Here is a 25,987-nt window from a genome sequence, read left to right as displayed (position 1 = left end):
TATGGGAAATTTCTAACATAAACAAAAGGAGGGAGTACAGTAATGCTAATTCCCAAAGAGTCACCCAGATCTATAGCATGGGGGTAATACAGGCTTGCGAGGAGGAAGCAGGTTCTTCTGTTTTCAAGGTGAGCTGGAGGGCACAGACTGCTGCTTCCCGGGCAATTATGAACGTTTATTGGCAGAGGAAGGCGTGAGCCATTGAACCCGGGCCCTGCAGTCCCTGCTTTTGTGGCTTCCGGAGGGGAGCAGGCTGCCAACGAGCCCCGATCTGAGCCAGGGGACACTGGCAGTCACCGATGCCTTTAGAAGCCTGAAAGGTCTTCACCGAGGAAGTGGAGGGCACGTTGGGCATTAGAGGCCGGGTTAGGTCAGAGGTGACAGCGAGGAAGGGCCCGGCCTGCTAGGTGGCGGCTGGCGCTGGCGAAGGCTTGGGGCTGCGGCATGTCTGTGGCCTGTGAGAAGGGGATAGAAGCAGCCCAGATGCTGCCGCCCTGCCCCCTCCCGCCTCCCCCACATTTCCCCCAGTTCCTCAAGGCTTCTTCCCCGCCCCCCCCAGGGTTGCCGAGGTGAAATTGGTGTGCATAGCATTGTGTTAGTGTGCGGTGTAAAATGATGCTTTTGTGTGTGTGTGTGGCAAAATGATGATTACCACAGTTCAATTAACGTCTTTCAGTTCATATAGTTCGTTTTTTCTCTGGTGATGAGAACTTCTAAGATCTCTTTCTGTCCCCAGTTCTTGCCCCAGAGTCCCGTGATCCACCCCCCACCCCCCAGCCACCCTGCCTCTTAACATCTGGGCTGCCTTGAGCTCTCCTCCTGGGTCCCCTCGCCCTCCCCACATCACCCAGCCCCTTCCCCAGCCTGCCATCCCTCCCTCTCTTTCTAGATCCGAGGAATGGGCATGAACTCACCAGAGCTGCTCCTGTTGGTAGAAAACTGCCCCAAGGGGGCAGAGACACTGGTCACACGATGTCTGCACAGCCTCACGGACAAAGGTGCCCCTAGGATCCCCACCTTTTATCGTTTTCCTCCATGCCCTAGACCCTCCCTACTTCTCCTTCCCAAGACCTGAGGGTCAGGACTGCGGGTATATTGCCAAATGCATTTGAGAAACCGAAGGCCAAAGATGCCTGCTCTGAAATGGAGTTGGCTGTCCCCTCCCCTCGCACACAGCCACCATCGTCGCACCTTCCCCTCGGTGCTCACCCTCCCCCAACCTGTGCTCCTGCTGCTTTCGCCCGCAGTCCCGCCCTCCCCGGAGCTGGTGAAGCGGGTCCGGGATCTCTACCACAAGCGATTGCCAGATGTCCGCTTCCTCATCCCTGTACTCAATGGACTGGAGAAGGTAGGGACGGGGGTGTCCAGGTGCCCCCACAGCTGAAGACACGCAGGGCAGGGATGGCGGGGAGGCGGGCACCACCACGTCAGATACTTGTGGGCCCAGCCCAGGGCTCCTCACACTAGGGGTCAGTCTCAACTCTGCTTCATCCTCTGTGACCTCTGCACCTCGGTTTTCTGCTCTCAAGTGAGGATCGCAGTGATCCCCCCGCCCCCACACACACACACGACTGTCCCAAGGCCTGCATGAAACTGCAGAAACAGCACGTATGTGCTTCCCCCGCTTCGATGTTGTTCCCAAGAGGCTGTGGGGCCCTAGCGGGCCTCAGTCTTCTCATGTGTAAAGAGCTGATGGCCACACTGTCCCCTTGCAGGGGTCGTCAGGGCATGTAACACAAGGAGGGCTCAGATGGGAGCAATGAGCTGGGGCTGAGTCGGGTCCATTGACTTGGAGACAAAGCTCAGCCCCATGGGAGCAAGAGGAGGGAAGTGTTGGGGGCGTGGTGAGGCCAGAGCATCTCCTCACCTCCCCAGGGTGAGCATTTGGGTGGGGGGGGTACCATCTGACCTGCCTCTCTGTCCTCCGCCTGCAGAAAGAAGTGATCCAGGCCCTGCCAAAGCTCATCAAACTCAACCCCATTGTGGTAAAAGAGGTCTTCAACCGCCTGCTGGGTACCCAGCATGGTAGGTGACGTCTTGGACGTGGTCAGAAAGAAACGAAGTAGAACTCCCAAGGGAGAGAAGCTACCTAGTGTTGAAGGATGACCTCCTGTCCCCTCACCCCAGGGGCCCCTGCTAGGGAGGGAGTGGAGGCTGCGTGTTGCCCACACAACATGGAAATTTAAAACCCACATGCAGGAGCGCCTGGGACCCTCAGCACAGCACCGGCAGAGGGCCGTCTGCCCGGGCGCGGCCCCACATTACCTCCGAGCGCCCACTGCCCGGCCTGTCCCGTCCAGCAAGTGCCCGCCCTCATCTGTGCTGCGCTGGGGTCCTGCCCTCCTGCGTGCACGGCCTAGGGAGGAGGGAGAGAAACTGCTGGACCACACCAGATGTTTCCTTAAGCGGGGAAGGAACCCATCGAGGGGAGGAGGAGAGCAAGATGAAGGCCTTGGGCTGTGAAGGATGGCTTCCCCGAAGGAGCGGCCTTTAGTCCATCTTCCCCTGCTCGAGCCCTCTGTCCCCCAGGCCCCATCGAAGTGGAGGGTGCCTCGCCCTCACTTCCCACTCCCCTGGTCTGGAGAGCCCGGCTCTTCAGCTTCCACACTGTGTCCTTCCCCTTCCCGCTCTCACCGCTGCAGGCGAAGGGAACTCGGCCTTGTCCCCGCTGAACCCCGGAGAGCTTCTGATCGCTCTGCACAACATTGACTCAGTGAAGTGTGACATGAAGTCCATCATCAAAGGTGAGGCGCTCCCCCCTCCCCCCTTCCCTGCAAGTGGCCTGGCTGCTGCGGACCTGGGGAAGAGCCTCAGTCACCCATATGTCCCCGCTGGAATCTGCCAAGTTGGAGATTGTGCCACCTGCAACCCCATCTCAGCTCTGGATGCCCGCCCTCCTTCCTCCCCTCCCACCTCCTGTCCTCCCTCCCTCCCTCCAAGGAACTGGCGCATCTACTATGCGCTGGCACAGAGTAATCCTCAAGAAAGGTGAGGAGCCCCTCCCTCCCCAGACCTGGCCCGAGGAATGAAGGAAGCAGAGCCCTCGGCCAAGCAGGGGCAGAGGTGCGGCCAGCAGAGCAGACGGAATGCACCGGGGTGGTGGTTGGACGAGGGGTAGGTGCACAGTCCAGTCTGGGCTCTCAGGCTCCGGTTGAGGCAGGAAAGTGTATCCCCAGGGCAGGTGCTTGAGGACAGGCTGGCCGGCTAACCACAGTCGGCAGTTTCACAATGGCTGCCATCGCCGTGTGGTGAGCACTTAACTGAGCCCCATGCTCAGTGCCCCGCAAGCCTGCCCAGCCCTGCACACCGCCCGTTACCCAGTGAGTATGCCGCCTGCCGTGTTCTAGACGAGGAAATGGAGGTTCCGGAGAGACTGAGTAACTTGCTCAGGGCCGCACACAGCCAAGTGGTGTAGTAAAACACAACAGGATCTGACGTCCAGCGGGCCGGACTCTGGCTCTGCCAGTTCGGCCCGCTCACAGCGCCCTGGGTCTCAGGCCACCTCCCGTAGGAAGACTTCTGTCCGTCAGCTCTCCTCAGCACTACCCCCTCCCTCTCCTCCCCGAGGAAGGTCTCTGGTCCGGAAGCCCTGCTTCCCCACCAAGGTGGAAGCCCTTCCTGTCACCTGCTCCACTCAGATGACACCTGTCTTTGACTCTGTAAGAGCAAGGAGGGGGGTCTTCCCCCGGCCACTTAGTTTCACATCTGGCCTCAAGTAGCTTCATCGAAGACTGCCTATTTCCTAGCTTTCCTCAGCAAGTTCTGTCCGAGTCCTTTAGGTCAAGAGAGGAGCTTACGGAAATTCAAACCCCACACCACAAGCGAGGAGGCACTAAGGTTTCCTGAACAGGCTGAACAGTAAAGTGAGGAGGCTCTCGAAGCTCAGCATCCACGGTGCCTTATTTTTTTAAGTTTGTCTGTTTGCTTAAGTAATCCCTACACCCAGCGTGGTGCTCCCACCCAGACCCGGCGATGAAGAGTCGCATGCCCCTGCGACCCAGCCGGGCGCCTCGGGAGCGGCCTTTTTACACACGGTAGCCCCTTTGATGATGTCAGGGAAGCGGTGCCCCCCCCCCCCCCAAAGACGCCAGGCTCACACGGTTTGTGTACAATCTGAGGGGATCCACAGACCCCACCGCCCACTGGCCCCATTCGCAGACCCAGATTTAGTCCCTGGGAGAAAAAGCCTCGCGGCGAGCCGCTCAGGCGACCAGTGGCCAGGTCCCTGGAGATATCATGAAGGCCTGTCCTTTTTCAATTTATTTATCTCTTTTTATTTATTATTATTTTTTTAATGTTTTTATTTATTTTTGATACAAAGAGAGACAGAACATGAGAGGAGGAGGGGCAGAGAGAGAAGGAGACACAGACCCGAAAGCAGGCTCCAGGCTCTGAGCTAGCTGTCAGCACAGAGCCTGATGCGGGGCTTGAACCCACGAATGTGAGATCTGACATGAGCCCGAGTCGTAGGCTTAACTGACTGAGCCACCCAGGTGCCCCTATTTATCTCTTTTTAAATGTATATTTTTGAGAGAGCACGAGAAAGGGAGGGGAAGAAAGGGATGGCAGGCAGAGGTTCTGAAACAGGCCCAGTGCTGACCGCAGAGAGCCCGGTGTGGGGCTCGAGCTTCCGAACTGTGAGATCATGAACCTGAGCTGGTTGGTCGCCTAACCAACTGAGGCACCCAGAAAAAGCATTCATTCATGGCATTCACTCCCACTTTTTTTTGGTCTGTTTTTATTATTTTTGAGAGACAGAGAGAGACAGCACAAGCAGGGGAGGGTCAGAGAGAGGGGGAGACACAGAATCTGAAACAGGCCCCAAGCTCTCAGCCGTCAGCACAGAGCCCGATGCAGGGCTCGAATCCATGAACCGTGAGATCATAATCTGAGCCAAAGCAGAACGCTTAACCAACTGAGCCACCCAGGCGCCCCTTCACGCCCCCTTTAAACCATGCGCTGTCTGTGGTGGGGTTTTCTGTAACTGGACCTGCCCCCAGTGGTCTGGTGCAGCAGTTAAGACAACTCATGGGCACCTCTGCTCGCCCCTATGCTGGACCCTCCCTCAGGCACTCGCAGTCTAAACCTAGACAGTAACAACCCACAGTGAGCAGAGACCGGGGAGCCCCAAGGGGACACTGGAATGGAAACCACAGAAGGATGAGTAGGGGTGAGGTAGCAGCGGAGAGGATGATTCCAGAGAAAGCCAAGAATGTTTGCAGAGGCCAGGACATGTGCTGGCCTGGCCTGGTTCTGGAAATGCAGGCGCGAGGCTGGTTAGATCTGTGCTTTAGGGGAAGGGCCTGGTCAAGACAGGTCAGGCTGGAAGCATTAAGAAAACCGGGCCTGACCCCATCCACACGGTGCTCACAGGCCAGAGTGGGAGACTGGACTTGATCTCTGGAGGGCTTCTGAGAGGTATGGGGTCAGAGCAAGCTGCTCAAAAACCCTTCAGGCCGCTATGGAGGTAGGTTAAGGGCTGGGGAAGAGGCCCAGGAGGAGACCAGAGCAGAGGGGAGGACAGGGGTTGGTTGTTGACCCTTTCAGGCAGAGCAGGCAGGAGCCAGCCACTACCCGAAAGGGAGGAGGAGGAGCTTTCTTGGCTTCTGGTAGGTTCCCTCTGGCTTCTGCACTGTCCTTCCCTTCTACCCTGTCCTCTGGCCAGATACTTGGCCTACCCCCATCCAGTCTCCTTCCTGCCTGTATTCCTGAAATGCCTCCATCCTTCCCTGTTCCTTATAGGAGCCCCCTCATTCCTTATAGGCACCCACCCCTGTTCTCCATTAGCCTCTCAAGGATTGGGGGCCTCTCTTCTGGCTCAATAAAGACTTCCTGGTTGACAGACTCACATGGCAAGTGGTGTTTGGGGGAAGAAGGGATTCAGAGGCAGTTCCTGGGGTCTCCCCATCAGCACAGTGGTTCAGAGCACTGCCAATCCTGCTGATTTTGGGGTGCCACAACCCATTCCTGACAGAATGGACTCCAAGGCCCGCCTGCCTTCATGGATGCCCACACTGTGCCCACCCTCCTTCAGCCCTTCTCCACACCGGGTGTTGAACTGGGGAGCTCTTCATATGCCCACGCTTCCTCCTCTTCCTCCTTCCTCCCTTATTCTGTGGACTGTGTCCCCCACATGGCCCCACGCCTGGTATCCCTCAAGCACCAGCACATACCCTTAGGCCCTGGTCAGGACGGGGAGTGGGCAGCCTCTAGACCAGCCTCCTGGTGGAGGGCATCTCTCCTATGAGGGGGCCTATGCAAGTCAAAGCTGTCTTCCATCGCTGGTCGGGGGGAAGGGCAGGCCAGAGTGGGCCCCCAGGCTTTGGCAACCTGTCTTTCGTGCCTCAGCCTTTCCATGGGTTGTCCCCAAAGAAAATGGGCCACGGTCTGCCCACTCTGCCCAGCATGGGGCTCCTGGGAGCTGGACATGTCTTTAACCTTGGACCGAGACTGCAGGCTTTCCAAGGACCAGGCCACAGTATCCCCTAGGGCACCTGCTGGGCAAGGAAGTCCCTCGCATCTGGAGCTTCAGGAAGTAAAGGCTAGGTCTCCACTCACATGCGCAGATAATGGGGCTCTGTGAGGGTTGGGGGGCTCCCACCTCCCAGGGGGCAGGCGGGCAAAGAGGACAGGCCCACTCTCCGCCTCCTCGCAGCCACCAACCTGTGCTTTGCGGAGCGGAACGTGTACACGTCGGAGGTGCTGGCCGTGGTGATGCAGCAGCTGATGGAGCAGAGCCCCCTGCCCATGCTGCTCATGAGGACCGTCATCCAGTCTCTGACCATGTACCCCCGCCTGGGGGGATTCGTCATGAACATCCTGTCCCGCCTCATCATGAAGCAGGTAACCCGCCCTGAGCACCCTGGTGACCACCCCACTCCCACAGGCGGTGCTCCGCAGCAGGACATGCAGAAGACAGACCGCAGGCCTGCCTGCCGTCCCCCACGGGGATCCTGGAGGGGAGCCCGCTCTGGGCCCCCCACCAACCGCTTGGCACCACCCTGGGCCAAGACAAGACAGCCCCACAGGGGGCGTAGCTCTGCTCCAGGATGGCTATCGGATGGCAGGAGCAGAGGCCTAGTGGCCCTTGCCGCTGCCTCTGCCCCTGTCCCCAGCCAGGATGCACGCGAGGACTGAAAGATGGGCCTGGTTTCCGAAAGGAGCTTGAAATCTGGGTTTTTAGAAATAACATGATCAAGTAAGAAACAAACCCCACTCATAAGCTCTCTGGCTAGGTTCAGCCCACAGGTTGCCACTTGGCAACATCTGGCTTAGAGGTGCAACACAGATTTAGACAACCTTAGGTTCAAATCCCAGTTCTGCCCTCGGTTCCCTGCACCTCCCTGGGCAAAGTATGTCTAGCAGGGCTGGTGTGGCCCTTCGAGGCTGCCGTGGGAGTGAACAGAGACAGTGTTTGGGTGACAGGGCCACTCCCATTTCATTCTCTTTTCCTGAGTGGCCCTCATGCCTCAGCTGCTTGGGATGAGAGAGAACATCACAGGGTCCTCGAGGGCCGGAGGTCAGGGCTGCGTGGAGCCCAGAGCAATCAGCTGCATTGTAGGGATTAGGGCCCCACTGCGGTAAGGTCTCTCTCCTGGTGTTGGGGGTGGCTGCCTGCACGCCCCCTCAGGACCACTCCCTCCCCGCCCCGTCCAGGTGTGGAAGTACCCCAAGGTGTGGGAGGGCTTCATCAAGTGCTGCCAGCGCACCAAGCCCCAGAGCTTCCAGGTCATCCTGCAGCTGCCACCCCAGCAGCTGGGTGCCGTCTTTGACAAGTGCCCAGAGCTCCGGGAGCCCCTGCTGGCCCACGTCCGATCCTTCACCCCCCACCAGGTACCCCGGGGTGTGGGATGGGTGGCCCCCTGGGTTCAGCCCTGGAGGACTGGGTGGGGGTGGGGAGAGGGGAGACCTGTCATGCCTCAGAGGGTCAAGGACCAGGGATCTGGGGTGTCCACTTCGGGTCTCAAGTCCGAGCGCTCCGTAGAACCCCTCACCTGCTCTTCCCCTAGCAAGCACACATCCCCAACTCCATCATGACCATCCTGGAAGCCAGTGGCAAGCAGGAGCCAGAGGCCAAGGAAGTGCCCACAGGGCCCCTGGAAGAGGTGAGGGCCCACAGCCTCCCACTCCCCAAGCCAGCAGGGCCCACCCTGGTCTCCCCATGCCGGCCACCTCTGTCTGGTGGAGACTCCTGCTGAAACGGATGGGAGGTGGGGGGGACACTTGCCCCCTACTTACACCCTGTGCCCACCCTGCCGTCTACCTTGGGGTGCCTTCCGGCTCTTTGCCACCATCCTCTGACAGCAGCCTGTCACCTGCCCGCCCCCCTCCCCTGAGCTCTGTGCCCTTCCCCACCTCCAGGACGACCTGGAGCCTCTGGCCCTGGCCCCAGCCCCAGCCCCCCGGCCCCCTCAGGACCTCATCGGCCTTCGGCTGGCCCAGGAGAAAGCCTTAAAGCGGCAGCTGGAGGAGGAACAGAAGCTGAAGCCCGGAGGAGTGGGAGCTCCCTCGTCCTCCTCTTCGTCCTCCTCTTCCTCCACCCGGCCAGGCCCTCCCCAGCCCGAGGAAGCCATAGATTTCCGGGAGGAGGGGCCTGAGTGTGAGACCCCCGCCATCTTCATCAGCATGGATGACGACTCGGGGCTGACCGAGGCCGCACTCCTGGACTCTAGTCTTGAGGGGCCCCTACCTAAGGTAGGGATGACAACCTCAAAGTGGCAAGGGAAGAAACCAATTAGGGCCCTGGGATGAAGGGTGTATGCCAAGTGCCCAAAGTCGGGGTGGGGAGGGGAGGGTACCGCGGAAAGGAAGGCTTGGAGGTAGGACCACCCTGTCCTTGACCTGCTCCCCCTTCTGTCACCAGGAGGCAGCGGGCGGGTTGACTTCAAAGGAGGAGCGCAGCCCCCAGACCCTCACCCCTCCCGGAGAAGATACCTTGAAGACCCCCAGCCCCGTTGCCGAGGAATCCGGGGAATCGGAGACCAAGGGGAACAGCTGACGGGGCTTGATGGGGAAGGGGAATGGGGCTGGGAGCTCGGGAAGGGCAGGGCGGGGCCGAGCCAGCGGGGCTTAGCCTTTAAAATTAAAAAGATCGCGGGTCTGGAGCGTGGATGCAGTCTCTGGTCTCTACCTGCGTGTCAGCTGTGGGACTGCGCGGTAGCTAGGGAACGCGCCCAGCTGCTGGCTGGAGGACTGGCGGCCCCTCCATCGTGCGGTGCGCCTGCGCAAAAACCGGCTCTTTGGCCCCGGCGTCCCCGCGCACTCCCCTGGTAACCGCCCGCCCCCTCCCTGCTTGGAAACGGGCTGCTGGCCTAGAGGCTACCGGGCGTGTGGCGGCGGCGGCGGCGGCGGCAGCGGCGGGCGACTGACCTGGCCTCCCTGTCTGGAAGCCTGCGATCCCTTTTGAACTATGGGAGACCCGCCGTCTGACCCTGACCCCCCTTCCGGGCCGCCTGATTCTAGACGGAGGAGTTCCCAGGTTTCCCGGCGGCGGCGCAGTCGGGAACTCCAGCCCACCTTCTCCGAGGAGGCGGAAGCGGAGCAGATACCCCTGGATGCCGGGATCCTGCAGAGGAGTCAGGAGTACCTGGGGAGCCAGAGCAACCTCCAGGGCTGGTCACCAGGGGCCGCCCTGACCCAGCAGGACAACTTGATGTTCCAGGCTGAGGAAGCCCAGCTGGGCGGCATAGAGTACCCGTCCTTGAGTATGGGCCTTCCCATACAGCCCCAGCCTTATCTGGAAGAAGGCGGGATCCAGGCCACCCGAACCGCCAGCCTGATGCTGCAGCAACTACAGCAGGGCCAAGGCAACCTCTTCCAGCAACTGGAGTCTGCCTACCAGGGGGCCGGGCCCGACTTCCCGGGCCTGTTCAGCATGTACCAGGGAGATGACCTGCAGTTCGGCCACGATGCCCCGCATGGGCCCTACTTGAGGGATGACCCCGCCCTCCAGGTCTCCCTCTCCGAGCTGGGCTTCACGCCCTTCACTGTGGAGGTGCCTGAGCCGGAGCCTCGGGAGCTGGCCGTGCAGAACGCCAAGGCCTACCTGCTGCAGACCAGTGTCAACTGCAGCCTCAGCCTGTGAGAAGGGGCTTTCGAGTGGGGAAGGGAGTGGGCCCCCGGCAGGGAAATGACCCAGCCAAGGCTCTGCCTCAGGCTCCTGGGTCCCTTCAGTCAGACAGGGGGTCACCCCTCATGGGTAACCAGGGACTGCTCCGGGGCGTCTAACTCACACTAGGAGCCGCGGGATGAAAACACTGACAATAACTAGCATTTACTCACCAGACCGCCACCACGCATACGTTAACATCTAGTTCTCACAGCTGAGATCAGGACATTTACTGTCCTGGTTTTACAGAGGACAACTCCAAGAAAACTTCGGTCCCGTGCCAAAATGATAACAGCTAGGATACAGCAGAGTCCGTGTGATTTGGCTCCTGAGGCCCTATTCGCCACTAACTTGCCAAAGCCTCTTAGCCATAGTTAGAATACAGGTCTCAGTCCCCATTACATCATCACGGAACTTACATCCTAGTGGGAGAATGGACAATAAATATAATAAGTGATACGTGATGATAAGAGCTAAGGTGGAAAATAAGGCACGGTAAGGGGGGTTAGGGAGTGCATGTTAAACAGCATGAAGTCAGGGGAGGCCTCTGAGGAGGTGACATTTGATCAGAGGCCTGAAGGAGAAGAGGGGGAGCACCTTGCAGGTAACGGAGGAAGCACAGGTCAAGGCTTTAAGGCTGGCAGTGTTGGAGAGAGAGCAAGGAGGCTGGTAGAAAGGGGGAGCAGGAGAAGACAGGGTTGGAGAAGTATCTGTTGCTAAAGCACAAAACCGACCCCATCCGTCCCGTGCACAGTGCTTGCCATGGCTCAGGAGTAAGTTCCTGCTTGTCACAACAGCCATTCAGCCCCTGTCACTCTCCAAACTTCATGTCTCTTCAGATCCGAGAGCCTAGTCAGAAATAACCTCTAGCTCTTCCCCACAGTTCCCACTCTTGGAGCTTCCAGGTCCTTTATTGAAAAGCCTCGGTCAAAGTCTGACCTCTCCTTAACCCTTCCCAATTCAGTGATGGCTCTCCACCACACCCAAAATGACTGCCAGAGGGTTGGAAATAAATGGTTGTTCTTCCCCCTTCTTCTTCTTAGAGTGAGCAAGCATGAGAGAATGGGAGAGGGGAGGGAGACAGAAAGAAAACTCCAAGCAGGCTCCACACTTAGCCTGGAGCCCGATACAGGGCTCGATCCCATAACCCTGGGAAAATGACCCCAGCTAAAAACAAGAGTCAGACGCTCAGCCAACTGAGCCCCCTAGGCATGCCGCAGACATACACGCTTTGAAATCAGACCAACCTGGTTTCAAATCCTGCTACCACTGTGTGACCTCATGCCCTCAACTTCTCAAAGCCTCAGTTTCTTCACCTGGAGAGAAGGGATCGTAATTGTTCCTCAGATGTACAGTTGTGGTCAGAATCCAACACTGCTCTCACGTGCCCAGTATAGTCCCTGGCTCAGATACAAGGAAGCCATTACAGTCCTGTCATCACTCGGCCTCCTCTCCTCCCCTGATCCCTCTCTCTCCTCCCACTCCAGTCAATGTGCCAGGCACACCCTCCGCTCAAGGTCTCTGCACATCATTCCCAATCATACAACCTCCAAATCATGGCAGCTTTGCTTCTTCCTTTCCAGTCCTTTTTACCTTTTTCATGTCAGATTGCATTGGCCACGACCTCCAGTGCAGTCGTGAAAGCAGGCATCCTCTTTCCCCATCTCATAGGGGAAAAAATGTACAGTCCTTCACGATTATGTTTGGGGTGTGTCATGGGTTACTTGTGGTTCCCCTTTATGCAGCTGTAAAAAATTACCTTCTGGGGCGCCTGGGTGGCTCAGTCGGTCCGACTCTTGATTTCAGCTCAGGTCATGATTTCACGGTTTGTAAGATCAAGCCCTTCATCAGCTCTGTGCTGATAGCCAGAGCATGCTCAATATTCTCTCTCCCTCTGTCTACCCTTCCCCCCACTCTCGCTTGCTCTCTATCTCAATAAATAAACAAATTTTTTTAATGGTCTATTTATTTTTGAGAGAGAGAGCATGAGCAGGGGAGGGTCAGAGAGAGAGGGAGACACAGAATCCAAAAACAGGCTCCAGGCTCTGAGCTAGCTGTCTGTACAGAGGCCGATGTGGGGCTCGAACCCACGAACCATGAGATCATGACCTGAGCCAAAGCCAGACAATCAACTGAGCCACCCAGGCGCCCCTAAACATTTTTTTTTAATTACCTTCTAGGAGTTCCTGGTGGCTCAGTCGGTTAAATGCATGACTTTAGCTCAGGTCATGATCTCATGATTTTGTGGGTTGGAGTCCCACGTCGGGCTCTGTGCTGACAGCTCAGAGCCTGGAGCCTGCTTCAGATTCTGTGTCTCCCTCTCTCTCTACCCCTCCCCTGCTCACACTCTGTCTCTCTCTCAAAAAATAAATAAACATTTTTTTTAATTGGGGCAGGTGACTCAGTCCATTAAGCGTCCGGCTTCAGCTCAGGTCATGATCTCATGATTCGTGGGTTTGAGCCCCGTTTCGGACTCTATGCTGACAGCTCAGAGCCTGGAGCCTACTTTGGACTCTGTGTCTCTCTCTGTGCCCCTCTCTGCTCATGCTCTGTCTCTCAAAAATAAACATTTTAAAAATTAAAAAATAATAAAATAAAATTACCTTCTATTCCTAGTTTGGTAGGGGTTTTTTAAATCATAAGTGGGTGTTGAATGTTATCAAACAATTTTTCTGCACCTACTGAGGTTATTTTACATATATTTTAAGCATATTAACATGAGTTCTTTTTTTTCTATTTTTCTATTATCTGCCCAGTCTTGCATTCCTGTTATTAGCCCAGTTTAATCATGGTGCATCATCTATTTGAGAGCATCCTTTTCAGCTGGATGTAATTTGCGAATATTTTGCTTAGGCTTTCTAAGCAAGATTGGCATGGAACTTTCCTTTCTCCTAGTTTCCTTCGTTTTTGTTTTTTTTTTAATCCTTTTTTCTTAAAAGTTTATTTTATCTTGAGAGACAGAAATTACCACCTCCTGACACGCTATACGTTTTGCATATTTGGTTAATTTCCGTCTCCAACACCAGAATGTCAGCTCCACCAGGGCAGGGACCTTTTCTCTACTGTGTCCAGCGCCAGGCACAGGGCCAGGCGCAGAGCAGTGAGCTCACTGGGCTGAGCAACTGATGTCTCCCACCTCCCTCTCCCTCCCGCGGGAGGCAGGTATGAGCACCTGGTGAACCTGCTGACCAAGATCCTGAACCAGCGGCCCGAGGATCCCTTGTCCATCCTGGAGTCGCTGAACCGCACCACGCAATGGGAATGGTTCCACCCCAAGCTGGACACCACGCGGGACGACCCGGAGATGCAGCCCACCTACGAGATGGCCGACCGGCAGAGGGCGCTATTCGTCAGGAGCAGCGGAGGCGAGGGCGAGCAGGAGATGGAGGAGGAGGTGGTGAGTGAGCTAACGGGGAGGGGCGAGGAGGGCCGCACGGCCGGCGAAACAATGACCCAGGCTCTGCCACAGCCTGTGCTAAGGGCTGAGGGTGAGGGAGTGCACGGTATGACCCAGAAACCAACAGCTTCAGTTTAGTGTGCTTGCTGGGCCAAGGGGGCCAGGAGGGCCAGGTCACACAGGGCTTTGGATGCCAGACCAAGGAGACTGGGCTTTCTCCTGAGGCGGCTGGAGCACCAAGGAAGGGTTTGAAGCAGAGGAGGGGCTAGGCAGCTTTGCTTTTTAGAAGACTGACTCCAAGGCACCTGGCTCAGTCGGTTAAGCTGCAGACTCTTGACTTCGGCTCAGGTCACGATCTCACTGTGAGATGGAGCCCCTCCTCAGGCGCTGTGCTGGGCGTGGAGCCTACTTAAGTTCTCTCCCTCTCCCTCTGCTCCTCCACCACTCTCTCTCTCTCTCTCTCTCTCTCAAAAAAAAAAAAAAAAAAACAAAAAACCTGACTCCAGGGGCTACGTGTAGGTAGAGGTAGTCTCTCTCTCCGTACTTTACTCCTCCCTCCCCCAAATCATTCTGCTTTGCGGGCATTTTCTACAAAACATGGCCTCCTGGGGTCTGTCATCACTGAAGTGCCCCTACCCCCAGACTCACTTTCCCTTTTTGTAAGTCGACACCTGCTATGAACTCTTCCACTCTTGGCCCAGTAACATTTCACTATCCTCTGAATATTTAATTCCCACAATTCTGTTGCCAGGCTTAGACAACGGCTTAAAATTCAGGTGAAGGGTTCTGTCACTTGCTCAAGAAGCATTTGTTGGGGACTCTATCTATGATCGTTCCGACGCCTCCTAGGCCCCTGCTAAGAACTTTGAGAGCCTGGTCTCATCTCATCCCCGAAACACGCCTGCAAAGCAAGTGCTACCTAATTCCTATGTGTAGAGGAAAGACTTTGGCTCGGAGGGCGGGAAGCTAGGAAGTACCAGGGGCAGGACTAGGAAGGCAGGACCGCATCCTCCAAGCCCGAGCTACCCAGAACCTTTGCCCCATCTGCAAATGCGGGTTGCTCTGTGCTCACTTCTGTGCTTCTGAGACTCCGGGATTCTGGCGACCGAGGGGTGGGATGGTGAGAGACCACAGCAACGACAATCAGACAAAGGAATGAGTCTCTGGGTGAGCAAAGCACAGGTGGAAATACCAAACCTTGGGCGCGAAGTTTTACCTGGGAATATGGTTAAATTCAGATCCCGTTTCTCCTCGGGAGGCCCCCCCTCCCACCACTTGGAAATGCACCCTTCCTTTCCACCTCCAGGTCTTACCCACCTTTAACTCAAGTCCACGAAGACCCCGCCTCCTTAGAACGCTTGGCGCCTAGAGGCCCCGCCCCCTTAGAGCACGCCGGCACTGAGGCTCCGCCCCCATTGAAATTCCATCCCCCGGGAGGCTCCGCCCCTTGAACGCGCCTTGTCCCTGAAGGCCTCACCCGCTTAGAATCTGGAGCCGGAATTCTTTCTGGGAGGCCTGCAAACTGGCGGCAAAACTGTGGGCGTTTGTGGCCTGTGCATATTTCTAGGGAGAGACTCAAAGAAATCAGTGATTCAGCATTTTTTATTTATTTCTCTGACCGGAGGTAGGGCTCTTATTTCCTTTTTTCTATTTCTCCCAAGGCGCGAGCCATGATCCCCAACAGCCATGGTGGAATAATGCATTCTTTCCCCCCTCATCCTCTGAAATGCCATCTCTGACTTATTTACACCTCCATGGATTAGACCTGTTTGTGGATTCTCTGTCCTTCCCCTTCACCCTGTTCTGCTCTGGAACCCTACTGCACCTCTGGTTCCTGACGTTCCTGACGATTCTCGAAATTAGAATTTCAGACTAACTTTAGTATTATTGCATCACATTCCAAAAACTAACACTTTACTTCTTTGACAACATAGATCATGTGAAGGCAGGAACTAGATGATGTTGCAGAAGTGGAGAGAAGTGGCTTAAACAAGACCAGTTTTTCTCACACCCGATGGTCAGGTGCAAGCAGTTGACAGCTAGGGAGGTCGCTCCCTGCGGATGGGGCACCCAGGGCTGTTTTCTCCCCCCATCCCCACCCCGCCTCCCTGTTTCTACACCAAGAGAGGAGGTTTCAGCATGAAGAAGCCTGGGTATAAATCCCACCTCTGGCCAGTGCAGTCAGTAAGGCTTGCTTTTGGCTGCAAATGCTTAATTAAAATGGACCAAGCATTTCAGCAAAACGGTTAATTACTTCACGTCACCCAGAGTGGGCAGAGTTGGGACATCTTTTTTTTTTTTTTTCTCCTTGTAATGAGAAGATTTAGTTTCTTTTTTAAATTTTTTTATGTCTTTTATTTATTTTTGAGAGACAGCGCGAGCAGGGGAGGATCAGAGAGAGAAGGATGTACAGAATCTGAAGCAGGCTCCAGGCTCTGAGCTGTCAGCACAGAGCCCGATGCGGGGCTCGAACCCACAAAACTGCGAGATCATGACCTGAGCCAAAGTTGGATGCTCAACTGACTGAGCCCTCCAGGTGCCCCGAGTTGGGACATCTTCTAAGTGAGATCACAAGATCTCTGTGAGATCCCCTCTGGTCTGTCTGTTGGGTCCTTGAACTCATCACTTGATATTCCCACACCAGTGCCCCCAAAAAGGGATGGGAGGGGCTCTTTTCTTTGTGTGTCTCCCCTTTAAAAAAATATTGGAGGGCGCCTGGCTGGCTTAGTCAGAGGAGCATGTGACTCTTGATCTTGGGGTTGTGATTTTGAGCCTCACATTGGGTGTAGAGGTTACTAAAAACAATAAACTTAAAAAATAAAAAGTAAAGTTTAAAAATTGGGGGCAGAAGTTTCCCAGAAGCCCCTGGGAAGACCTCTGTCTGCATCTTATTGGCCAGATTGGGTCACAGGACCATCCCTGGTTGCAGGGGACGCTGGGAAGGTGATTGTGGAGCAGTGGGGGTGGATGGTGCCGACTCAGCAGGCCCACAGTGACTGAGCCTATCAAACCCAAGGGTAGAGATGTGGCTGGGCCCCTGGCAGAGCTGGTATTCCGGGACTCCAGTGCCCTTCTTTCACCTCCACCCCTCTCTCCTCCCGGCCCGCCCCGCCCCACCCCACAGTATACAGTTGCCCCATAGCTCTGAACCCACTTCTTGAAAATTCCATTTGGTTGCCACTAGGAAATCTTTTCTCCCAGATCACGGACGGGATCTTCCTGGAAACTGGGGGGAAGAAAGATCCCCGCCAGAGAATCTGGGGTCAAATCCAGTGATAGCAAAGAAATACTCTCTAGGCAGGAAGATGCCGGCTCTCTTCCCCTCCATTCAGTCACACGTTACCGGCCACAGCAGAAGTTGGGAAGAGAAACAGGGCCTGACCTGTCATTTGGGGGCAGTTTTCCACTCTTGCTTCAATCAACAGTGAGCAGGGCGCAGTGATATCATTAAACCATGATTGGTGAGGCCACTCCATTGCCATGTGCATGGGGGGAGGGATTCCCAGGAAGGGGGCCATGGCCATTGGCTCATGGACCAGGCACAATCATCCTTTTTCATTTTAATAAAAATTTTAAGGGGCGCCTGGGTGGCTCAGTTGGTTGAGCATCCGACTTCGGCTCAGGTCACGATCTCGCAGTTCGTGGGTTCGAGCCCCACGTCGGGCTCTGTGCTGACAGCTAGCTCAGAGCCTGGAGACTGTCTTCGGATTCTGTGTCTCCCTCTCTCTCTGACCCTCCCCTGCTCATGCTCGCTCTCTCTCTCTCTCTCTCAAAAATAAATAAAACATTAAAAAGTTTTAAAAATAAAATAAAGGGGCGCCTGAGTGGCTCAGTCAGATGAGCCTCCGACTTCAGCTCGGGTCAGATCTCACATTCGTGGGTTCGAGCCCCACGTCGGGCTCTGTGATGGCAGCTAGCTCAGAGCCTGGAGCCCGTTTCCTGTCTTGTGTCTCCTTCTCTCTCTGCCCCTCCCCCTCTCATGCTGTGTGTCTCTCTGTATCAAAAATAAATAAAACATTTTAAAAAGTTTAAAAAAAAATAAAATAAAAAATGTTAATGTTTTATTTAATTTTCAGAGGGGGGAGGGGCGGGGGGGGAACAGAGGATCCTCTGTACTGTGCTGACAGCACAGAGCCTGATTCGGGGCTCGAACTCACGAACCTGAGATCACCGAGTCACCCAGGCGCCCCTCTACACTCTATCTCTGTCTCGCTCAACAATAAACATTTAAACAAACAAACAAGAACACAGTGTATAAACCTTCAGGGAAAACCTCAGTATGCTTGTCACCAAATCTTTCATATCAACCATTGTGATTTATTTAAATTTTTTTAATGTTTATTTATTACTGAGAGATGGAGAGAGACAGAGTAGGAGCAGGGGTAGGAACAGAGAGAGGAGGAGACACAGAATCCGAAGCAGGCTCCAGGCTCTGAGCTGTCAGCACAGAGCCCAATGCGGGGCTCGAACCCATGGACCGTGAGATCATGACCTGAGCCAAAGTTGGATACTCAACTGACGGAGCCCCCCAGGCGCCCCCCTTATGAACTGGTCTCATGAAGGGTGAAGTATCCCTCACCCAGGTCCTTCAGAATGTGACCTTATTTGGAAAGAGAGGCACTGCCGATGTAATTAGTTATAATGAGATCCTTCTGCAATAGGGTGAACCCTTAGTCCATTAGGCCTAGTGTCCTTATAAAAGGTGAAGTTTGGACACAGAGTCTCAGTCACCCACCATTTGGCTCCCATATTTACCTCTTTCACTTTCAGCCGCACGCACAGTGTGGACCCATACTGCTCTCTTACTGCTGCTATAACCAACGGAGTGGTTTAAGACCACGTAACGTTTCACCTTATAGCTCTGGAGGTCAGAAGTCCGCTTGGGATTGGGCTTCACCAGGCTAAGGTCAAGGTCGGCAGGGTTGCCCTACTAATGGAGGCTCTCGAAGAGAAGCCATTTCCTAGGCTTTTCCAGCTTCTAGAAGCAGCACACCTTCCTTCCTCCTGGGCCCTCCTCCAGGGTGAAAGCCAGCAGAGTGCAGGACGTTCCAGTCTCTGACGCCCACTTCTGCTCCCGTCACATCTCTGTCACATCTCCTGCCTTCCCCCCCTTTCACTTGGCAAGACATGGCCCCGGCCAGCAGGCTCGCCTGAGCAGCTGGGGTGCAGAGCGGTTTAGTTCTCCGGATTTCACAAGTCCGGCTGCGGGGGGCGGGGGGGCGGCGCGCAGGGCTTCAGCCCGCTTTCCTCTACCTCCCCCCCCTCACTGCAGGCTGACTCCCCGGTGCCCAACGTCATGGAGTCGGCCTTCTACTTCGAGCAGGCCGGCGTGGGCCTAGGCTCGGACGAGAGTTTCCGCATCTTCTTGGCCCTGAAGCAGCTGGTGGAGCAACAGCCCATCCACACGTGCCGCTTCTGGGGCAAGATCCTGGGGCTCCGCCGCAGCTACCTGGTGGCCGAGGTGGAGTTCCGGGAGGGCGAGGAGGAGGCCGAGGAGGAGGAGGTGGAGGAGCCGGCGGAGGGCGGCGAGACCCCGGACTCGCCGGGCGAGGAGGAGGGCGAGGAGGACGAAGAGAAGGCCGTCGACGTCGTCCCCAAGCCGCAGTGGAAGCCGCCGCCCGTGATCCCCAAGGAGGAGAGCCGCTCGGGCGCCAACAAGTACTGGTACTTCGTGTGCAACGAGCCGGGCGGGCCGTGGACGCGGCTGCCGCCCGTCACGCCCATCCAGATCGTGCAGGCCCGCAGGATCCGCAAGTTCTTCACCGGCCACCTGGACGCGCCCGTCGTCAGCTTCCCGCCCTTCCCGGGCACCGAGGCCAACTACCTGCGGGCGCAGATCGCCCGCATCTCGGCCGCCACGCAAGTCAGCCCGCTCGGCTTCTACCAGTTTGGGGAGGAGGAGGGCGACGAGGAGGAGGAGGGCGGCGCGGGGCGCGACTCCTACGAGGAGAACCCCGACTTCGAGGGCATCCCGGTGCTCGAGCTGGTGGACTCCATGGCCAACTGGGTGCACCACACGCAGCACATCCTGCCGCAGGTGAGGCCCGGGGACCCCCGAGGTGGGGGCTGGGGGGGCGCCTGCGGCCCTGCCGTCAGGGCACGTGACATTTCGTTCCTGCAGCAGCCGTAGGTTGACCACGCCCTGTAAGAAAGTGATGGGGCATCCTGCATCCTGGAGTTCTGGGTTTTTCGGGTTTCAAAAGGGTGTCAGGGCGCACACACCACGCCTTGGGCAACAGCTCAGCTCAAGGAGGGGCTGGGGTCCAGCTCGTACACAAAGGTTTCATTATTTCTTTTGTATTTTTATTAATTTTTTTTAACATTTATTTATTTATTTTAAAGTTTGTTCAACTCTTTTCTTTTTTAATTTTTTAAATGTCTTTTTATTATTTATTTTTGAGAGAGAGAGACAGCATGAGCAGGGGAGGATCAGAGAGAGAGGGAGACACAGAATCGTTAGCAGACTCCAGGCTCTGAGCCGGCATCATGACCTGAGCTGAAGTCAGACACTTAACTGACTGAGCCACCCAGGGGTCCCAAACATTTATTTATTTTTGAGAGACAGTGTGTGAGCGGAGGGCGGCAGAGAGAGAGGGAGACACAGAATCCGAAGCGGGGCTGGAACCCACGAACCACGAGATCATGACCTGAGCCGACGTCGGCCGCTTAACCAACTGAGCCGCCCAGGCGCCCCTCTTTTTTTATTTTTTAATGTTTATTTATTTATTGAGAGAGAGAAAGAGCGAGCACGAGTGAGGAAGAGGGAGAGAAAGAATCCCAAGCAGGCTCCATGCTGTCAGCGTAGAGCCGGATGATGTCACCAGTCGTGAGATACTGACCTGAGCTGAAATCAAGAGCTAAAGCGAGCGAGCCCCCCGGGCGCCCCCGGATTTCACTATTTCTGCTGCAACTACACCGAGGAGCCTCTCATTAGTTCAGGTCAAGGCTGCTGCCAAAGGACGCAAGAAAGCAACTTTTGGTTTTCAAAGCCTTTCACATTTGGGGATTGTGGACAAGCGGTTGAGAACCTGCCCTTTTGGAGTGCCTGATGTGTTGAACTTCGTATCCCTGCAGTCACTGGTTCAAGGGCGCTGGGAGCTTTTTATTCATTCATTCAACAAACGTTCATTAACTCTGCCATGGCTTCTTGAATCCAAGTAACTTCTTCCGAGAGTGTCACTCAGCTCAGTCCCATGGCGTAGTTGAGGCAACGGAAATCTACTCTGTGCTGCACACTTAGGTTCATTCATTCAACAAACATGCGTCAGCTCCTCAGGGCCTCCTGCAGCCCAGTGTAGATCTAAGCAGAGAAGCCCTCTACCACCCCCATTTCACAGATGAGCAAGAGGTCGTACAGGATGCTAAAGATTGGGAGGGGTCTCTCCTCTCCGGGATGTTTCCCCAGCACCTGTCTATCTGTATATAGTAGGTGCTCATGAAATATCTGATGAATGAATGAATGGATGCCCAGATGGGGGCCACACAGCTCGGGGGTGGCAGGGGTCTCCACCTCACCACTATAGCTCTCTCAGCCCACTCTCCCTCCCTCCACCGCTGTGACTGGCCCTGTCCCCCTGCCCATACCTGGGTCCCCTAGGACAGGGCCAGTCCTGAGTGTCCCTCCTGGCCCCTCACCACCTCCCAGCGCGCAAGCCGGTTGCTGTTGCCCAGGGATGCGGACTGACCTCCCCAACCCCCCCCCCCCCAACCTCCAGGGCCGCTGCACTTGGGTGAACCCTTTGCAGAGGACGGAGGAGGAAGAGGAGCTAGGGGAGGAGGAAGAGAAGGCAGAGGGGATGGAGGAGGTGGAGCAGGAGGTCGGGCCCCCGCTGCTGACGCCGCTCTCAGAAGACGCAGGTAATGGTCCTCTTCGCCTCACCCCTGCCAGCCCGCCAGCCCAGGTGGGGACTGGGGAGAAAGCGGGGGTTGGGGGGACAGCAAGGCTGCCGGGGCATCTCTCTGGGCCCCCATTGCTCCCTCATCTGTAACACTGGTCTGGTGATTGGGCCTCCCTCCTGGGGTTACGGGAACACGTCCATCTTGTGAGTTGCTTCTGGCACATGGCGATGTCCCGGATGGTGGGATATGATTTTTCCAGTCCCCTGTGGGTTTGGGGAGAGAGACAGAATTAGGCCTTCCCCAAGAAGGCAGGACTGGAGAGGGATTTCCTGAGGTCAGGGCCTCAGGCACATGGAGGGAGGAGGAAGGAGAGGCTGAGAGAGGGTGAATGGGTAGAGCCCAAATTTGAACCCAGATTTCTGGGAGCCCAGGGCCTGTGCCATGCCCTCTGCACCCTGGTCCAAACCAATGGCTGACCTGGAAGGGCGATCATGGCAGTGCCTGCAAGGGAGGGGAGATAGGTATACCCACTTCTTGGATGCTGTCACTGAGGCTCAGACAGTCGAGGTGGCTTCCTGGGGCCACACGGTGAGGAAGTGCCCTGGAGCCAGCCTTCATGGCCCTCCCTGTGCTCCTTCTTTGCTCCCTCACCTCTTTCTCCCAGTTTCCCCTCCGTTGGGGGGGGTGCTGTGCAGGGCTGTGGGGAGCCCTGACCTCCCTTGGCGGTCTCCACTCCTCTGCAGAAATCATGCACATGACACCCTGGACCACCCGCCTGTCCTGCAGCCTCTGCCCGCAGTACTCTGTGGCTGTCGTGCGCTCCAATCTTTGGCCAGGGGCCTATGCCTACGCCAGTGGCAAGTAGGTCTTCCCCTCGTCCTTTCTAGAAGCGGAAGCCCTTACAAGTTCTTCCGGGCCAGGCCGAGGGTGGCGGGGGGCGGAGATTGAAAGGAAGCCCTTTCTGACCCCCTCACTCAACTCCAGGACTTCCACTAGGGCTAAAATGAGAAATCCCAGACAAAAAGCGGGAGCCCCTCAAATAAGAGAATGGAGGATCAGAGAGGGGAAGGAACTGACCCAGGGCCACACAGCATATGCAGGATTCAAATCTGGATCTCTGGCCTCCCGGCCCAGACTTCTCTGCCAGGTGGGTCACAGAGCCAGACAGGACTCAGCAGTCCACTTTGATGTGGCCCTGCCCAGGGCAGAGTCTTGTCTCCAGGGGACCTAACTTCTCTGGGCCGCCTGGTGGTTCTTCCAGTTTGAAGGGTCTTCTTTCTATGGGGCAGAAGTCTTGCCTGCCAGGATCCCCCACAAGTTGCTCGCAAAAGATATGTCACTGCTGCATCTTCCCACCCCCACACACTCACTGAGACAGTCACTACTCACTAGCTACTCACCGAGAGAGCTCCGCAGGCTCCCCCACCAGGCACACCCCCGCCTTTCTGCTTAGCCACTTAGGGAGCGCCCTCCGCAGCCCTGAGGTGGTGCACTTCCCAGCTCTGTCCACCAGATGGCAGGATACGTTTTCCTAGATTATCCTTTTCCAGCTCCTGGGCGAACCTGCACTGTTCCCTCCTGTGATGGCATTTCATGTCATCTTGATTCTGTAACCATGTTCTTGGTGATTTTCCCCCTCCGGAAACAGGGAAGAGTCTCGTTTACCTGCTTTTGCCAGCCCCCTTCTTCCCGCCACACCCTCATTTGCCAACAGCTTTCTTTTCTTTTTAAAGATTGTATTTTTTTAAGTTTATTATCTTGAGAGAGACGGAGACCTCATGAGTCAGGGAAGAGCAGAGAGAGAGAGAGAGAGAGAGAGAGAAAGAATCTCAAGCAGGCTCTGCGCTGCCAGCACAGAGCTCCATGCAAGGCTCCAAGCTGTGAACTGCGAAATCATGACCTGAGCCAAAACCAAGAGTCAGTTGCTTAACTGATTGAGCCCCCCAGGCCCCCCTTAAAGATTTTATTTTTAAGTAATCTCAACGCTCAACACAGGGGTCGAACTCACAACCCCGAGATCAAGAGTTGCTCACCCCACCGACGGAGCCAGCCATGCGCCCTGCCAACCTCTTTCTGAAAGCAAAAGACAGAGCCAAAATCGGAACGCCGTTCACCCACCACCACTCAGTCATGCATTCCTCCACCATCCTTTTTTTTTTCTTTTCTTTCTAAAGCACTCTTGGGTGCCACTGTTTGCCGGCTGCATCCAGGTCCCAGGCCCTTTATTGAAAAGGCGATATGATCGTGCCCCTGAGAGCACAGAGGAAGCTCAGACAGTAATAGTGTCGCACCCTCCCCCGCAGCCGAATAAATACCCCGTTACAAAGTAAGTCCCACTAGGGACAGGGCAGGGACCAATGCCAGCTTACACCTGTCATCTTGAGGGGATCGAAGTGGGAATTCCTGGGAAGAGCAACCTTGCTGTGAAATCTCTGGGGAAAGAGAGAAGAAAGGGGGGGGGCGGCAGCTGGACCGGAGCTCCCCGACTGTGAGTGTACAGGGCCCCACGGATCCGGTTAAAGTGCAGGTTTGGTGACACGGGAGCGGGGCTGGGCCTGAACGTCCATCTTTCTAGGAAGCTCAACTTCCCGGTGTGTATTCAAAGGCTCCGGGAAGACCTGGAGGAAAGCAAAGCTCTCAGCAACAGCAGGGCTGTGAAAATAAGGGCAAAGCCAAACAGGCTCGGTGGCAGATTCTCCATCTCTCTCTCTTCCCCCCACCCCCTGCCCCTCGCTGCCTCTCCCCGTCTCCCAGTCCCTGCCCTTTCCTCCCATTTCCTCCTCTAGTTAAAATTCTGGGACACAGGTGGCCTGGCAGGGCTTGGCCCCAACCACTTCTGTTCTTGTTTGTTATCAGTCCCTCCTTCTAGAATGTAGGCACCACAGCAGGGATGTTTGTCTAATGTGGCCACTGCTGGGACCCCACACCTAGACCAGCACTGTCCAACATAAGGAAAATACATGCCACCTGCACGACTCTAAATTTCCTAGAGGAGGTCCTGGGTGGCTCAGTCAGTTAAGCGTCTGGTTCTTGATATCAGCTCAGGTCTTGATCTCAGGGTCATGAGTACAAGCCCCACACTGGGCTCCGCGCTGGGTGTGCAGCCTACTCAAAATACATAAATACGTAAGTAAATAAAATGTTCTAGAACTAGCCATGTTCAAGAGTAAAAACACAGCCGCTGGGTGGCTCAGTCGGTTAAGCATCTGACTTTGACTCAGGTCATGATCTCACAGTCTGTGAATTCAAGCCCCGTGCTGGGCTCTGTGCTGACAGCTCAGAGGCTGGAGCCTGCTTCGGATTCTGTGTCTCCCTCTCTCTCTCTCTCTCTGCCCCTCCCCCACTCACTGTCTGTCTGTCTCTCTCCCTCTCTCTCTCAAACTAAAATAAAGACATAAAAAATGTTTTAAAAAGAGTAAAAACAGGCAAGATTCATTTGAATAATTTAATTTACCCTATTATATTTTAAATGTCATTGCTATGTGAAATCAGTCATGTAAAACTTAACGAGCTATTTTACATTCTCTTTTTAAATGTTTCATACTATGTCTTCAGAATCTGGCATGAAATTCACACTTACAGCACATTCCATCTGGGTACTACGTTTTCGTCAGAATTCCTTGACCTTGGATTCAGATTCCGCCACATTTACCGCTGAGACAGTAGATTCGTGGACTCAAGTGGTCCCAGACTCACTCTGACGCGATCCTGTTATCCAATAACAGAACCGAATATTGTTTAAATTTAAATCCATTACAATGAAAATCCACCCTGACAACAGCAGAACACACATTCTTTTCTTTTTCTTTTTAACACTTACTTATTTTTGAGAGACATAGTGTGAGCGGGGGAGGGGCAGAGAGAGAAGGAGACACAGAATCCGAAGCAGGCTCCAGGCTCTGAGCTGTCAGCACGGAGCTGACACAGGGCTCGAACTCGTGAACCCTGAGATCTTGACGCTTTTTTTTTTTTTTTTTTGAGAGACAGAGAGAGAGAGAGAGTGCGAGCAGGGGAGGGGCAGAGAGAGAGGGAGACACGGAATCTGAAGCAGGCTCCAGGCTCTGAGCTGTCAGCACAGAGCCTGATGTGGGGCTTGAGCCCACGAACTGCGAGATCATGACCTGAGCCAAAGTTGGACGCTTAACCGACTGAGCCACCCAGGCACCTCAGAACACACGTTCTTTTCAAGTGTCCGTTGAACTGTCTCCACAATTAGACCGTATGCTAGACCAGGAAACAAGTGTCGATAAATTTAACAGGATGGATTAATATGTTCTCTGGCCACACTGGAGTGGAATTAGAAATCAATAACGAAGGAATTTGGGGGAATTTCGCAGATATGTAGAAATTAAACAACACACTCCTAAGTAACCAGGGGGCCAAAAAAGAAAGCACAGGTGAAAAGAGAATATCAAATACGATTAGAAACTCAGGCTTTTGGGGGGCACCTGGATGGCTTAGCCAGTTAAGCGTCTGGCTTCAGCTCAGGTCATGATCTCAAAGTTCGTGGCTTCCAGCCCCGCGTCAGGCTCTGTGCTGACAGCTCAGAGCCTGGAGCCTGCCTTGGATTCTGTGTCTCCCTCTCTCTCTGTCCCCCTTCCCTCGCACTCTGTCTCTTTCCCTCTCAAAAATAAAACATATAT

General features: G+C 55.3%; 2 protein-coding genes and 1 long non-coding RNA gene across 8 annotated transcripts in view; 2 read left to right on the top strand and 1 right to left on the bottom strand.

The window, feature by feature from the left end:
* The window catches only part of SYMPK (symplekin), a 35,935-nt gene extending 26,824 nt beyond the window's left edge, over nucleotides 1–9,111 (top strand). For 4 of the 5 annotated variants that reach the window (XM_029924839.1, XM_029924837.1, XM_029924840.1 and 1 more), the window contains 9 exons: nucleotides 890–998; nucleotides 1,248–1,348; nucleotides 1,935–2,025; nucleotides 2,643–2,744; nucleotides 6,656–6,843; nucleotides 7,657–7,833; nucleotides 8,010–8,105; nucleotides 8,362–8,694; nucleotides 8,864–9,111. In XM_029924839.1, coding sequence (XP_029780699.1) covers nucleotides 890–998; nucleotides 1,248–1,348; nucleotides 1,935–2,025; nucleotides 2,643–2,744; nucleotides 6,656–6,843; nucleotides 7,657–7,833; nucleotides 8,010–8,105; nucleotides 8,362–8,694; nucleotides 8,864–8,998 — 1,332 coding nt within the window. In that variant the 3' untranslated portion in view covers nucleotides 8,999–9,111. The remainder of the gene's footprint in view (nucleotides 1–889; nucleotides 999–1,247; nucleotides 1,349–1,934; nucleotides 2,026–2,642; nucleotides 2,745–6,655; nucleotides 6,844–7,656; nucleotides 7,834–8,009; nucleotides 8,106–8,361; nucleotides 8,695–8,863) is intronic. The other variant, XM_029924838.1, reaches the window with a different exon arrangement.
* Nucleotides 11–9,214, bottom strand: LOC115280175. The gene is made up of 3 exons (XR_003903698.1): nucleotides 9,131–9,214; nucleotides 2,266–2,356; nucleotides 11–455 (listed from the first exon to the last, which is right to left on the bottom strand). It is a non-coding gene; the product is annotated as an uncharacterized LOC115280175 (long non-coding RNA).
* The window catches only part of RSPH6A (radial spoke head 6 homolog A), a 17,695-nt gene continuing 895 nt past the window's right edge, over nucleotides 9,188–25,987 (top strand). The window contains exons 1-5 of one of the 2 annotated variants that reach the window (XM_029924842.1): nucleotides 9,188–10,080; nucleotides 13,271–13,505; nucleotides 18,778–19,542; nucleotides 21,221–21,362; nucleotides 22,088–22,205. In XM_029924842.1, the coding sequence (XP_029780702.1) occupies nucleotides 9,410–10,080; nucleotides 13,271–13,505; nucleotides 18,778–19,542; nucleotides 21,221–21,362; nucleotides 22,088–22,205 (1,931 nt within the window). In that variant the 5' untranslated portion in view covers nucleotides 9,188–9,409. The remainder of the gene's footprint in view (nucleotides 10,081–13,270; nucleotides 13,506–18,777; nucleotides 19,543–21,220; nucleotides 21,363–22,087; nucleotides 22,206–25,987) is intronic. The other variant, XM_029924843.1, reaches the window with a different exon arrangement.

This window comes from Suricata suricatta, chromosome 16, assembly GCF_006229205.1.
Source record: "Suricata suricatta isolate VVHF042 chromosome 16, meerkat_22Aug2017_6uvM2_HiC, whole genome shotgun sequence".
Classification (NCBI taxonomy): domain Eukaryota; kingdom Metazoa; phylum Chordata; class Mammalia; order Carnivora; family Herpestidae; genus Suricata; species Suricata suricatta.
The sequence above is the reverse complement of the archived record's forward strand: the minus strand, read 5'-3'. Positions and strand labels throughout refer to the sequence as shown.